The 14,325-nt window shown below is 38.9% G+C and overlaps 1 protein-coding gene across 1 annotated transcript in view; it reads right to left on the minus strand.

Moving 5' to 3' along the window:
• The window catches only part of LOC116288075 (uncharacterized), a 160,771-nt gene that overhangs the window by 98,040 nt on the left and 48,406 nt on the right, over positions 1–14,325 (minus strand). Inside the window, 17 exon segments of the mRNA XM_089036454.1 lie at positions 631–1,308; positions 1,465–2,343; positions 2,715–3,599; positions 3,991–4,866; positions 4,941–5,609; positions 5,859–6,111; positions 6,730–7,016; positions 7,349–7,684; positions 7,793–7,843; positions 8,357–8,643; positions 8,746–8,773; positions 8,854–9,168; positions 9,324–10,354; positions 10,958–10,991; positions 11,112–11,414; positions 11,835–12,491; positions 12,590–13,498. Coding sequence (XP_088892580.1) covers positions 631–1,308; positions 1,465–2,343; positions 2,715–3,599; positions 3,991–4,866; positions 4,941–5,609; positions 5,859–6,111; positions 6,730–7,016; positions 7,349–7,684; positions 7,793–7,843; positions 8,357–8,643; positions 8,746–8,773; positions 8,854–9,168; positions 9,324–10,354; positions 10,958–10,991; positions 11,112–11,414; positions 11,835–12,491; positions 12,590–13,498 — 8,478 coding nt within the window.

A 14,325-nucleotide genomic window follows, 5' to 3' on the forward strand; every position in this document is an offset into this window, starting at 1 on the left:
TATTCAAATAAAAGACTTAAAACCAAGAATGTTCACGAAAAAATGATTTGCTGATGACAATATGACTAAACAAAACCTTGTTATAAATTGTCAATGGAACTACAAGAACATTTAACAGATTACCATGAAACAGAAGCTCCCGCTCGATCGACAACCTGTTCTCCGCAGCCCCAGTGAGAAGACTAAGCACAAAGCATCACGGTTTGGGGTCAAAAGGCCCCTTATTAATATTGTCAACATTAAATTGAGGCTTAACAATCAGTTACGTAATTGTTTTTGGAGGATAGAATCGACAGGGACATAAATACCATACAAATTTGAGTCGGTCCAGAAAGCTAATTCTAAATTAACCAATTTTTCGTAAGGTATGAAAAAGCTGAATAATACATTTTGAAAATATTTTTTCAATTATAGAAAAGAGAAGCAGAAAAGACCTAAATAATAAAAATCGTACATACAAAAAATATACAAAAAGCCCTTTGTTAAAAATACGAATACTTTATCTCCAACGCTTTTGGCAAAGATAAAAAAATGTACATTCACCAAAACGCGAGTTTTAAGCTTACTTTCAAAATTACCGGAAACAAAAAGACAGATTTAAGTCGACACGTTTTTGTTCTTTTTCCTCACCTTGTACTTCTTCCACTACTTCCGGTGCTACTTCAGTCTCACCAACAGCTTCTGGCTTAACTTCTTCTTCAACTTCTTTTTCCACTACTTTTAGGGTTGCTTCAGTCTTTACTTCACCTGCATCATTATGAGCAACGGCACTGTACACGCCAGAGTCCTCTGGTTCCACTTCGTCTATAAACAGAGAGAATACTCCTTTCTCTTCCTCATCATCTACAATCATGAACCGACCTTTGTCTTCGATGGCTTTGTCATCTTTGTACCAATCGACTTCAGGTGCTGGGGTTCCTTCTACGTCTACTGTAAACTTTACTTCTTCTCCAACTTCAGTTTCGATGTCTTCTAACTTAGATTTAATGGTTGGTGCACCTTCTTTTTCATTGACGAGAACTTCGGCAACAGTCGAAGTCGATCCTAATTCGTTTGTTACCACGCATTTATAATCACCTTCATCATCAATGGTCGTATCTTTGATAGTCAAGGTGCTAACTTCTCCATCGAAGTCAACCTTCACTTTTTTGTCGTCCACCTCAACAGGCTTATCATCCTTGAACCACTCGACCGTGGGTTGAGGTTTTCCTTTGACTTTGCAGGCGAGCGTTGTGTCTTGTCCTTCTGGGACTTCCTTTGGTTTGATCTCGGTAATCACAGCTGGGGCTTCTCCCTTGGGTTTGGGAACTAACACAAAAGAAGAAAAAAATTCAGTCAAAATAATGATGATATAAATTTCCGACAAAAAAATCAATAGAATCAGGATGGGTCAGGTGCTACTCTCCCAGCTGTGCATGGATATATTTACTCATCAAGAATGGAGTTAACGAAGCTCTTGCTTACCTTCCACTTTTACGTCATATATTTTCTCAGACACCCCCACTTGATTTCGAGCTTCACATTTATAGATGCCACTATCTTCAGGTTTTGCACTGTAGATGGTTATACTGTAGTTATCTCCTCTAGAATGAACATCCAGTTTCATCGAATCACGCACCGGTTTTTCATCTTTGTACCATGTAACATCAGGTTTTGGATTGCCTTTGATTGTCAGGTCAATCTTCATTTCGTCGCCTTCCCGAATAACCATTGGTGCTTCGTCGGAGACACCAGACATCTCGGGGGCATACCGTCTTTCCTTCACAAACAACTCACCACGGCTAGTTACTTTGCCTGCTTCGTTACTTGCAACACACTTGTAGGAACCTGCATCTTCACGAACCACATCTTTCACAACGAGAGTGTACAAGTTGTCTTCTTCTTCGATTATTTCAAACCTGTCACCCTCTTGGATTTTAGTTGTGCCACAGAACCATTCAATTTCTGGTTTGGGTAATGCATCCACTTTGACAGTCATGCGAGCTTCGTCTCCTTCTGTTACATCCAGGGTTTTGAGTTTTACCATGAAGTTCGGTCGTTTTGGTACAATTACTTTGAGGTTCGTAATTGATGATGCTGTACCTAGTTCGTTGCGCACTACACACTTGTATTCTCCCTCATCACCCGATCTTGTGTCTTTGATCGTCAAGTTACAAGTTGAGTCTTCAACAACTAACTTAATACGTCTGTTCTCTTTGACGGGAACACCGCCTTTGTACCATTCAATAGTGGGGTTGGGTGTGTCGTTGAAAGTGCAAACAAGTTTGACCGGTTTGCCTTCTGTTACTTCAGTTTCCTCGAGTGGAGTAATGATCGTTGGAGCGTCACCCTCTGGCTTCTTAGCTGTGAAACGAATATGAAGAAAAAAAGTTTAATTACTGTCGTATTTACTTATTTGGTCATCTTATTTCTTCCCTTATTCATTTTATTCGACCATTCACTTATCAATAGTCCCCTTCACAGTTTTCTGCGACATCTTTAATGGTAGTCGTGCCTTTGCATTAAAGCGAGACGAACGGTGAGCTTCCAATGATAGAGACATCTGAATAATTGTCCAAGGTGTTTAAAAAATATCTCTATGCCTAGGATCGGCTACCTTTGAAGATGGCGCAGGGAACTAAGAAAGGGAATATTGACACATCCCATTCCAATTCTTTTTTTCAATTTTACCACATTTCATTTGTAACTATTAATATGTAATATCGAATATTTACCTTCGACTACCACATCATACGATCTACTTATTGACCCAGCATCGCTCTTCACTTCGCATTTGTAAGTTCCCGAATCAGACAAAGATACTCCTTCGATATCAATCCAGTAATTATCACCTTTGTCATCTATTACGATCTTATCCGTCTCTCTCAGCGGTTTGTCATCTTTTTTCCACTCTACTTCGGGTTTTGGTTGTCCTTGAACCTTTACTTCCAAGTGCAGGTCATCGTCTTCGACAATTGTGATAGGACCCGCCTGTTCTCCGTCAGTAAACTCGGGTGCAATCATTTTTTCTTGTACTTGCAATTCTGCCTGGCATGTAGCTTCGCCGGTTTCATTATTGGCCGTGCATTTGTATACTCCTGAATCCTGTGGTTGTGAATCTTCAATGATCAATGAGAACAGATCTTCTTCTTCGTCATCAATAATGATCGTACGACCTTCATCTTTAACTTTGTGATCATCTTTGAACCATTCAACGGTTGGCTCAGGTGTACTACTGACTCGGACATCGAAGCGAACCTCTTCGCTTGCCGTTACGGTGACATTTTCAAGAGGTTTCTTAAACGAAGGCTTCTCTCCAGCTTCGTTGACAAGTAGTTCTGCTTCTGTTGTTGCACTTCCGACCTCGTTCTTAGCAATACATTTGTACAATCCTTCATCATCCAGTTCAGTTTCCTTGAATTCCAAGGTGATGGTGTCTTTTTCGATGCGCGATTTGACCCGCTTGGATTCCTTGACCTTATCGTCGTCTTTGTACCACTCAATCTTTGGTGTTGGTTTACCTGTTACCTTGCACTCCAAAATTGTACTCTCTTTCTCCAAACACTCTACGTCTTTCAGAGGCTGGGTGAACTTTGGTGCTTCTCCTTTCGGTTTGGATTCTATTAATGATTAGAGTTATTTTGTTAACAATTCTAGTTTATATATATTTTCTTATATTAAGGCGACATATATTAGAAACTGCGATTTTTAGAGACTAGTTTATCACCTTTTATGAAAGCAAAATGGTTGGTAAAAATGCAATTTAATCCTGATGCCAGCGCAAGAAGAAAGTAAAATGTTTGATTAATAACCATGAGCGGAAGTTGGCATCTGCGTTGCTTAAAAATTAGTATTAACGTCTAACAGATTCTGTGAGAAAAGCAGCTCTACTTCGCACCGTAATGACAACAACAACTTCATCATCGTCATCGTCATCGTCAATGTCACCATTATCGTCATCAAAATCAACACCACCACCAACAACAACAACAACAACATGTGAATACTCACTTTGTACGTCAACAACGAATTCCCTGGTAGACGTTCCTTGGCTGTTTTTTGCAGTAGTCTTGTATGTTCCGCTGTTCTGTGGTTTTGCATCAGACAAAACAAGGGTGTATTCGCCATCTTTTGCCTTGAGCTTGAGATCTTTCGTGTCCTTCACTGGCTTGTTGTCTTTAGTCCATTCAACTGTAGGTGCTGGCTTTCCTTTCACTTCGACAGTAAGCTTTACTTCATCACCCTCCGCGACATTGATAGGGGCTTTTTCTTCTTCGCCAACAAATTCTGGGGCGAAAAGTATTTCTTTAACTGAAAGTTCTGATGTGCATGTTGATTTTCCGACCTCGTTTATAGCAACACATTTGTACATGTCTGCATCGTCTTTCTTTACATCTTCGATGATAAGTGAGAAAAGATCTTCCTCTTCGTCGTCGATCAGTACAAACCTTCCTTCATCTTTGATTTTTGTTTTGTCTTTGTACCATTCCACTTTAGGTTGTGGATTACCAGTTACACGAACATCGAAACGAACCTCTTCCCCGTCTTTTGCCAAAAGGGGTTGAATCTTTTCTTTAAATTCAGGCCTCTTGAGCTCTTTGTTAACACCGACGTCAGTTGAAAGGGTAGCGGAGCCAACTTCATTTGTAGCAACACACTTGTAAATGCCCTTGTCTTCGATAACTGTAGGTGAGATCTTCAGCGTACAATTTTGTCCATCATACGAAGTTTGGATGCGCTTGTCATCTGTTATCTTTTTGTCATCCTTGAGCCACTCTACTTGAGGTTGTGGTTTTCCAGTTACCTTGGTGTCAAGTTTTAGGCGCTCTCCTTCTCTTACTGTCAATGGCTGTAGCTTTTTCGTGAACTCTGGGGCCTCTCCTAGGTCTGTAAATTACAAAACAATTAGAAACTACGTTCTCATTGAATTTCATCCTAATGAAAAAAGAAAACTCAGTTACCTTTGATGTGAATGTCGTAAGTTTTTGAAACTGTTCCAGCAGGGTTGGTTGCAACACACTTGTAAGTACCAGAATCAGTAGGCTTCCCACCACGGATTGCTAGAGTGTGATCCTCTCCCTTAACTGACGTGTCAACACGTTTGGTCTTCTTTAGTGGTTTGTCATCTTTGAACCACTCCACCTTAGGTTCAGGTTTCCCAGATACAGTAAGGTCCAATGTTACATCTTTACCAGTATTTATGTCAAATGTGGATGTCTCTGGCTCTTTCGTGAACTCTGGAGCTTTTTCTTTAGGTTTTACGGTCAGCACCGCATTGCAACTGACTTCGTCCACATCATTAGCAGCAATACAAGTGTATTCTCCTGCATCGTCTAACGTAGCATTTTCGATAACGAGTGTGAAAATCTCTTCTTTCACAGCATCGATATGGACAAACCGACCTTTATCTGGAATAAGTTCACCATTTTTGTACCAGTCAATTGTTGGCTCTGGTATTCCGTCCACGTGGGCATCGAATCTCGCCTCTTCTCCTTCCATTACCACAACAGGATTGATGGTTTCCAAAAACACTGGTGCTTTTGGTTCTGGTTGGGCCGGGGCCTCAGCCACCTCTCCAATTTCTGCTTCAATCTCCACGAGTGTCTTTGGAACAGTTAGCGTCTCTTCACCTGAGAAGAGCAAGAAGTATAATTTCAATGTCACAATCAATAAGTACAATTTAGCATTTTTTCCTTTTCAACATCATAATAATGATAATAACAATAATAGTAAAAATAATGATGATCATCATCATCATCATCATCGCCATCATCATTAAGCTTAAATTTAACAAAATGGTGCTACAGACCATGGTTCGAGACTGAGAACATCTAACTTTTCAAAATTACAAAATATTTCATAACATGTAATCCACATACTTTCCACGTTCAGTAAGAATTTCTTGGTAGTTGTACCCTTTTGGCTTGATATAACACATTTATAAACGCCTGAATCATCTGGAGCGACTTTCTTTATCTTTAGCTTCCCGAAGACGAGGTCTTTAGAAATTTCGGAGTTATCTGTGGGTTTGAAAGGTTGATCATCCATGAACCATTCTATCTCTGGAGATGGGTGACCACGAAGTGGAACCTCCAAAAGGACTTCTTCTCCTTCCACGGCTTCAACTGGAACCTGAATGCAAGATCACAAGAATATCAAACAAAGAAAGAAAAACACTAAAAGATATCCTAAAGAAACAAAAAAATTAACAAAAGCAACAACCACAACCCCACGAAACAACGACAACAACAACAACAAAACAACAACAATCTTCATTATCTTCACGATTAATGATGGTAATTGAACTGAGTGGAGTGCAATTTGGTCTGAAATCAAACGCGCGATTACAAAATCGCACGACCGCGTAGCGGGAGTGCGATTTGTAATTGCAAGTTTGATTTCAGACCAAAATTGCACGACACGAAGTTCAATTACCACTTAATCATATCCTTTTTGTAATCATACACAAGAAAAAGACACAATAAAGAGTGCAGAATAATCAATTCAATGTAGTAGAAGAACTAAATGCGAACAAAAAAAAACATCTAAAAAAATTTATTTTGATTTTTTGGTTTTATTTTGTTTTATTTTATTGTTTTAAAAAAATGATTTTTTTAGGATGCGATTAAGTGCTCCTAAGGATGCGATTTGGGAATTAATCGCACTCATTTGAACCAAATGTGATTACAAAAAGGATATGATTAAAATCTGTATCAGTGTTTGCAGAATAAATCAACAATTAAATCTTACCTCCTCTAGTTCGTCTTTAAACTCGTCAGGTATCGTTTTTCGCGTTACGACTAAATGACATTTGCTCGTATCTTTGCCAGCTTCATTCATGGCCACTACACTATAATCAGCATCGTCTTCTAACTCACATCCTTCGATCAGCAATGAAAACAGCTCTTTGTCCTGGTCGTCAACCTCATCGATGATAATAAACCGCCCTTCATCCTCGATCTGTTGGCCGTTTTTAAACCACTCAACGACTGGTTCCGGATTACCAACGACACGTATGTCAAACCTTACAATTTCACCTAAAACATAAACCACGACATAATTGTTAACAAAAAAATACCCAAAGACGTTACAACCATTTGAATCAAATCAACGAAAGATGGTCGTTATTTTCTTTTCTTATATTCTCCAACAAGGCAATCATGTCATACGGCTTGCGAATAGCTGTAAATATTCAATATACTTTACACTTAACTAATCTACACCACTACTATATAGTCCAAGTACGAAAAACCGATTTTAGCTATCTAAAGGAAAGGCATATATAAAAACCAGCGTTGTTAAACCTTTTTGTCATCACTATTGCTGGCATGCTGAACACACATTTCAGTTTGCTATCCATAAGACTGACCTTCGTCTGTTTCAAGACTCGTAAGGCCTTCCTTGATAACTGGCAATGATATGCCCTCCTCAATCACGATCTCTCCTTTGGTTTCAACGCTACCAGCAACATTGCTAACGATGCATTTGTATTCAGATTCGTCGTCCTCTTCAGCGAGTTCAATAACCAAGGCATGGACATCGCCCTCATTATCGAAAGTAACACGATCATTCTCTTCCATAGGCTCGTCGTCTTTATACCATATTACTTCATACTTGGGCCCAGCAGAGACCTCACACTCCAGCCTAGCACTATCGCCCTCGAGGACTTCTGTTTCTTCTGGTAATGGCCTTATTAAGACTGGGACTGTTTGCAAATGGATTAAAAGAAAATACATTCAATTTTGGAACTTTCGTGTAGTCAGTGTAGACGGGGCAAAACAGGATGTTAACTTAATTAAAGAGACCTATATACCTTGAATAGAGGCATCAACAACATCTTCTCTTGCTTTCTTTTTTTTTTTCTCTGAAAAATATAAACATTTAGTATTAAGAAGAGTCACCCCATTTACTTGCTTGTTGATAAACGTTGTCATAACGTGAACAGTGCCTCCAGTTTGTTTTTCAGTTGCATTGTTTTGATCATATCTTTACAGGGCAAATCGCCTAAAATTTGCAAGGTACCTGTGACAACACTTCACTAATATTTACAATCAATTTGAATACTGAAAAATAAAAGTTATTCATCTTCATAGTGATTTAGCATTTTGTTCAGCATTAATAGAGTTCAAAAATCGCTGAGAAGTAATTAAGCCAATGTTTAGGTGTAATTTTAATCCGGGAACATTTTTTTGTCTATAAGCATAAGTTCTTTTAGCGCCACTATGTATAGTTCAGTAACTATTTTTCATAATGTATGTGATAAATAAATAAACTACCAAAGCCTGCCATTAGTTTTTCTTTGTTCGAGCGTTAATTCTTTATTTGTGTGTTTGTGAAATTTTGTTGTTTGATTCATTTTATGCATTATTGCACCCACCTTCAACAATTACTTCAGCATCACACATAGCTTGACCGGCCACGTTCTCAGCCACAACTTTGTAGTACATTGACTCGTCGTCTGTAGTAACAGGTGAAATACGCATGATGTGTGTGTCTTCGTCCACGGTAAAGCTGTGACGATCATCGCGAATAATTTCGACGTTATCACGGAACCACGAGACATGGATGTGTTTCGTTCCAGTTACCTTGACACTCAATTCAGCAGATGACCCTTCGATAAGTTCCGTGTCTTTCAGAGGCTCGACAAACTTAGGAGCAGTGTCGCTATGGAAAAATGCACAACAGTTAGCTAAATTTCAACCCAGCGTACTTGTTTGTTTTTAGTTAGGGTTTTGTTAAACAAGCTTGAAGGCAAAAACTACTTACTCTTTGTCCACTTCTTCAACAGATAATTCTAAAAGCAAATTAAAACAAAATTATTGGTATATTAATATATTTTGGTAAATAACAATACACTGAAATTAAGAATGATACCTTCGACAAGCAGTTCGGCAGAAGTGCTCACTTCTCCAACTTCGTTGGAAACGAAGCAAATGTACAAGCCCTCATCTTCATCAATGTCTGTGTCAGTGATCGTAAGTGTGCTGCTCTTGCTGTCGGTGATAATGGACACACGTTTATCTGGAGTGACTTGATGACCGTCCTTCAACCATACAACGTTTGTTTTACCCTCGCTTACGAATTCCAAGACCATCTTTGCCGGCATTGCCTCGTCAACCTCAACTTCTTTAAGCTCTTTTGTTATACGAGGAGCTTCTGGTTTTCTTTCTGATGGAGCAGATTTGAGGTCTGAAAATGCATTTATAGGATAAAGAAAAACAGTTTTTGCTTACGGAAGACAAGATCGATAAAGACATTCTAGGCTGTAATATATTTGAAAATAGATATTAATATCAAAATTTAGATTGGAAAATAAAACTTAATTTAATTAAAATTAATGTTACCTGTTACGATTTCAACTGTCGAAATCTCAGGTTCTTTCGCTTTGTCGCCAAATCCAACTGACAACTCTACAGGTTTGAAAGGTTGTTTTCCCGCAGGCAATCCCGCTTCTGACATGAACTGTTTGGGTTTCTTGTCTTTCTCAAAATCTATCGCCAATTCGACAGGAGCAAATTGTGGCTGTTGATCTTGAGGTATAACTACTTCTGATATGCCAGGTTCTTTCGTTGGTGCTTTCACATCAAATTCAAGAGTTTCACGTTCTCTTGGTTTGTCTTTGTCGACATCAATGGCCAGTTCAACTGGAGCAAACTCTTGTTTTCCTGCTGGAAGAACTATTTCTGAAATTCCAGGTTGTGGTCTTGAGACTGGCTTGTCTTTGTCAACATCAATAGCAAGTTCAACAGGAGCGAACTCTTGCTTTCCCTTTGGAAGAACTACCTCCGAGATTGCTGGTTCTTTTTGGACTGGCACATCGACATCAAATACAATTGTCTCTTCCCTCTTTGGTTTCTTATCTTTGTCAACATCGATAGCAAGTTCAACAGGAGCGAACTCTTGCTTTCCTTTTGGAAGAACTACCTCCGAGATTGCTGGTTCTTTTTGGACTGGCACATCGACATCAAATACAATTGTCTCTTCCTTCTTTGGTTTCTTATCTTTGTCAACATCAATAGCAAGTTCAACAGGAACGAACTCTTGCTTTCCTTTTGGAAGAACTACCTCCGAGATTGCTGGTTCTTTTTGGACTGGAACATTGACATCAAATACAATTGTCTCTTCCTTCTTTGGTTTCTTGTCTTTGTCAACATCAATGGCAAGTTCAACTGGCGCGAACTCTTGCTTTCCTTTTGGAAGAACTACCTCCGAGATTGTCGGTTCTTTTTGGACTGGCACATCCACATCGAATACAATTGTCTCTTCCTTCTTCGGTTTCTTGTCTTTGTCAACATCAATGGCAAGTTCAACTGGCGCAAACTTGGGCTTTCCAGGGACCTCAACCTCTGTTGCTTCAGGCTTCTTATTGGGAACACTAAGAACAGAAGAAAAACTATATCATCAATCATAAGACTCTGTTTTGATTGGGCTAATATTATTTACCAGCTGAGCGGTGAAAGCGGCGCGCAAAGCATGAGTGGACAAAATGACCGGCCCTAATCATTTTTGGAGCTTGAAAGAACAAAGCAAACATGGCGATTAAGTGAAATTGTTTTTATTCTTTCTTTCTATATCTCTGCTTCTTGTAGGCATGTATATTATATTTTAGTCAAAACAAACAAAAAAACAAAAACAAAACAAAAAACAAAACAAAAAACAAAACAAAAAACAAAACAAAACAAAACAAAACAAACAGAAAAATACGCAAAACTTGGGTTACAGTAGCCTGGGAAAGAGGGCTGGCGGCAAAACTGCTAAACGCTCTGTGATTGGCTGAATCAAATTTCACCGATCAGCTGGTACTGCATGCTTGCTATAAAAAATTTTCTATGCTAAGAAGCCTGATGAAGAAATAATCGTACTTTTGATTTCTTCATCGGGATTTGGTTCGATAAACAAAACAAGCTATGGACCATTATTGCTTGTTTTTTTGAGGATGTCTACAAAAGGTCTTTCGCACTAAACAATTCTTATTTACCTTGGAGCGAGTTCTTCTTCTTCAGCCTCAGACACTGTACAAGAAAAAAAAATTAGGTACTGAAAGTAAGTTTATTGCCATATTATACAGGTATACAATAAAATCCAAGCCGCTTTTTTTTTGTTTCACTAAACATCTCGAATCTAACGCCTACCTGTGAGGACCACGATTTCAGCTTCAGACACAGCTTTGCCAAAGGAGTTTGTGATGATACATTTGTATGGGGCTTCATCTTCAAGAACTAGGTCACTGATTACCAACGTACAGGTGTCTTCCGTCTCATGGCGTATTTTAATGCGCTTGTCTTCCTCGATTGGTTTGTCATTTCTGAACCATTCTATGTCCGGTTTGGGCGAACCGGTGTATCGCACTTCCACATCAAGTCTACTTCCTTCGACCACATCGATAGACTTTAAGGGTTTAGTAAACCTTGGAGCTTCACCTTCTGGCATCAATGCTGCATACAGAATTAAAATACAAGAGTTTGCAACAGATCATTCACGTGAGCCGTTTGATTTGATCAACTTAGTCATAAAAGATAAAATTGCTAAAAAATAATTTTATATAAATTTACTTCAAACAAAATGATCTTATAGAGTGGGAATTGTTTTAAATTGCTTTGTGAATTTGAGGCATTCTGGGTATGGCTTTAACAAACGTTTTTGTTTGTGATGTCCTCGTACTAAAGATAAAACCACATTTACATAACCGTCAGTGACAATTTTATTTTGCCACCGTTTAAACTAACTAGGAAACATTTCTAGTTGAAATATTATCCCAATATCCTATCCAATTAGCTGAAGAAGCAAAGTAAACTAGTGAGTCCTGATATCAATCGACATTTGGAGAAGGGCAGTGAATTGAACTGAATTATTACCTGAAATGTCGACGTTGAATGTCCTCGTGTTTTTGCCTGCAGGGTTGTATGTTCGCACTTGGTAAGGTCCAGAATCTTCAGGCCCAGCACCCTTAATTATAAGCCTGTGGGTATCATCTTCCTTGTGGATCACATATTTATCAGATCTTTCTATCGGTCTGCTGTCTTTGTACCATTCCACTGTAGGTTCGGGTGTTCCTGTAACTTGTACTTCTAGCGTTACATCACCACCGTCAGATACTTCTAATGGCGCTTGCTGATCTACGGCATTGAACTCTGGTGGACTAGTCTCTAATGGAGCCTCAGGTTGAACTTGTTGAGCCTCCATAGGAAATTCTGGCAGACTCTGAGGGACAGGGGATTCGTTGACAAGCAGTTCTGCCATAGTAGTGGCCTTTCCAAATTCATTTCTAGCTTCACATTTGTATTCAGCTTCGTCATCCAACTCTGTATTTGAGATTTCAAGCAAGCAAAGTTCGCCATCAAATTCGGCCTTTATTCGTTCACTTTCTTCCAGGACGTCTTCATTTCTGTACCAAGTGATTTTAGGCTTAGGTGTACCAGTTACTCGGCACTCAAGGCGAACTGATTCGCTTTCATATACTTCAACGACCTTAAGTGGCTTGAAAAACTCGGGAGCCGCACCCTCTGGCTTTTCTATTACATATGTAAATATAAAAAACAAATATCAGTGTGAACTTCAAACACAATTATTCAAATTAATATTAGATAAAAATCAGTAATGACATAAATACCTTCGACAGAAACTCTAAAACTCCTTGCAATGGTTTCATCATCCGTTTTTGAGAGGCATTTATATACCCCTTCGTCATTGGGTATTGCTTCGGTGATTGTCAAAAAATACTCATCCCCCTTTTCTCCGATTTTATATGGTTCTTCATCTGCAATTGGTTTATCGTCTTTGTACCACTCTATCTCTGGACGAGGAGTACCTGTAATTTCTATTTTTAATGTTAGGTCTTGGCCTTCTATGATGTCTACTGGAGTTTCTTCAATGTCTGAGAGATTTGGAGTTTCTTTAATGTCTGAGAGGACTTGACGTTCTTCCAATGGGGAAACCGTCAAAACGCAAGTCGAGTCGGCCTTTCCCGCCTCGTTCATAGCTATACACTTGTATTCCCCAGCATCTTCCGGTTTACAATCCTCAACCACGAGAGAGAATAATTCAGGCTCTTTGTCGTCTACTTCGTCAATTATTATCACTCGGCCCAAGTCCTCTAGCTGCTGTCCGTCTTTAAACCATTCAACCACTGGTAGAGGATAGCCTGCCACACGTACATCAAAGCGTGCAATGGACCTTTCATTTACCTCAAAAGACGTTAACTGTTCTTTAAAAATTGGCATCGACACACTTTCCTCGACAATCAGTTCCGTCGTCATTGACGTTATTCCGCTCTCATTTTCAATCTGGCATTTGTAATCTGCTTCATCTTCAAGGCAAACCTTTTCGATTCTTAAGAGACAGAGTCCTTCATCAAAATCGGTCGTTATTCGAGGGCTCTCCTCCAAGGGTTCGTCGTCCTTGAACCATGTAATAGTTGCATCTTCAGCACCAATAACCCTGCACTGAATGGTCACTGATGTGCCTTCGACCACCTCAACCTCTTTAGAATGCTCTGTAATTTGAGGGGCAGGCTGCGTACCTAAATAACAAACGTTCATAAAGAGTAAGGTATATTATCTATCGCATAGAGTTTACTCACCAAGTAAAATTATAAGATTAAAAAAGAAAATTGAAACTTATTTTTTCTTAATATAAAATATACTTAACTAACAGAAAGACAGACAAACAGGCAGTGCAACATAAAAATTGTCTTCCACTGGCGTTCTCAGTAAAATTTGAAATTAATGACGTTTTATTGCGCTCGCTTAATTAATTAAAGAACTTAAGTTAATCATAAATTCTCTATAACAGTTATAGAGTTATATTAGTTGTCAATAAACAGGTAGTGTGATAAGCAGCGGTAAGGTAGAGGAAAACACAACTGTATTTTTTTTTTCTTTCCTCTTGTGCTCCGACAAGGGACTATAAACGTCCTAAACAACAGTATACGTATACACTTTTTTCACCTTTTCCCCCTTTTTTTTCGCTTATTTTACTTTTCTTGCTGTTCCATTGCATCAAAAAGCTAACAGTGGGACGAAAAATCTCTTATTAGACTATTATTTCAATGCTGACAAAGTTATCTGGGCTGCAAGCATTTCCAAGAAAGTGGCTTTTTTTCCATTGCATCAAAAAGCTAACAGTGGGACGAAAAATCTCTTATTAGACTATTATTTCAATGCTGACAAAGTTATCTGGGTTGCAAGAATTTCCAAGAAAGTGGCGGTTCATCTCGGTGCGGTTAAATGGCACAACATGGCCACGATGACGTGCAATCAAAAAATTAGCGCAACAACAACTTCCAGTTTACTCGGTTTTCGGCTTACTTCAATCAAATAAATAAAAATTCAGAACTGCAAAAACGAT

This window comes from Actinia tenebrosa, unplaced genomic scaffold, assembly GCF_029948245.1.
Source record: "Actinia tenebrosa isolate PJP-AT-01 unplaced genomic scaffold, QUT_ActTen_1.0 PGA_scaffold4__44_contigs__length_22323623, whole genome shotgun sequence".
NCBI lineage: Eukaryota > Metazoa > Cnidaria > Anthozoa > Actiniaria > Actiniidae > Actinia > Actinia tenebrosa.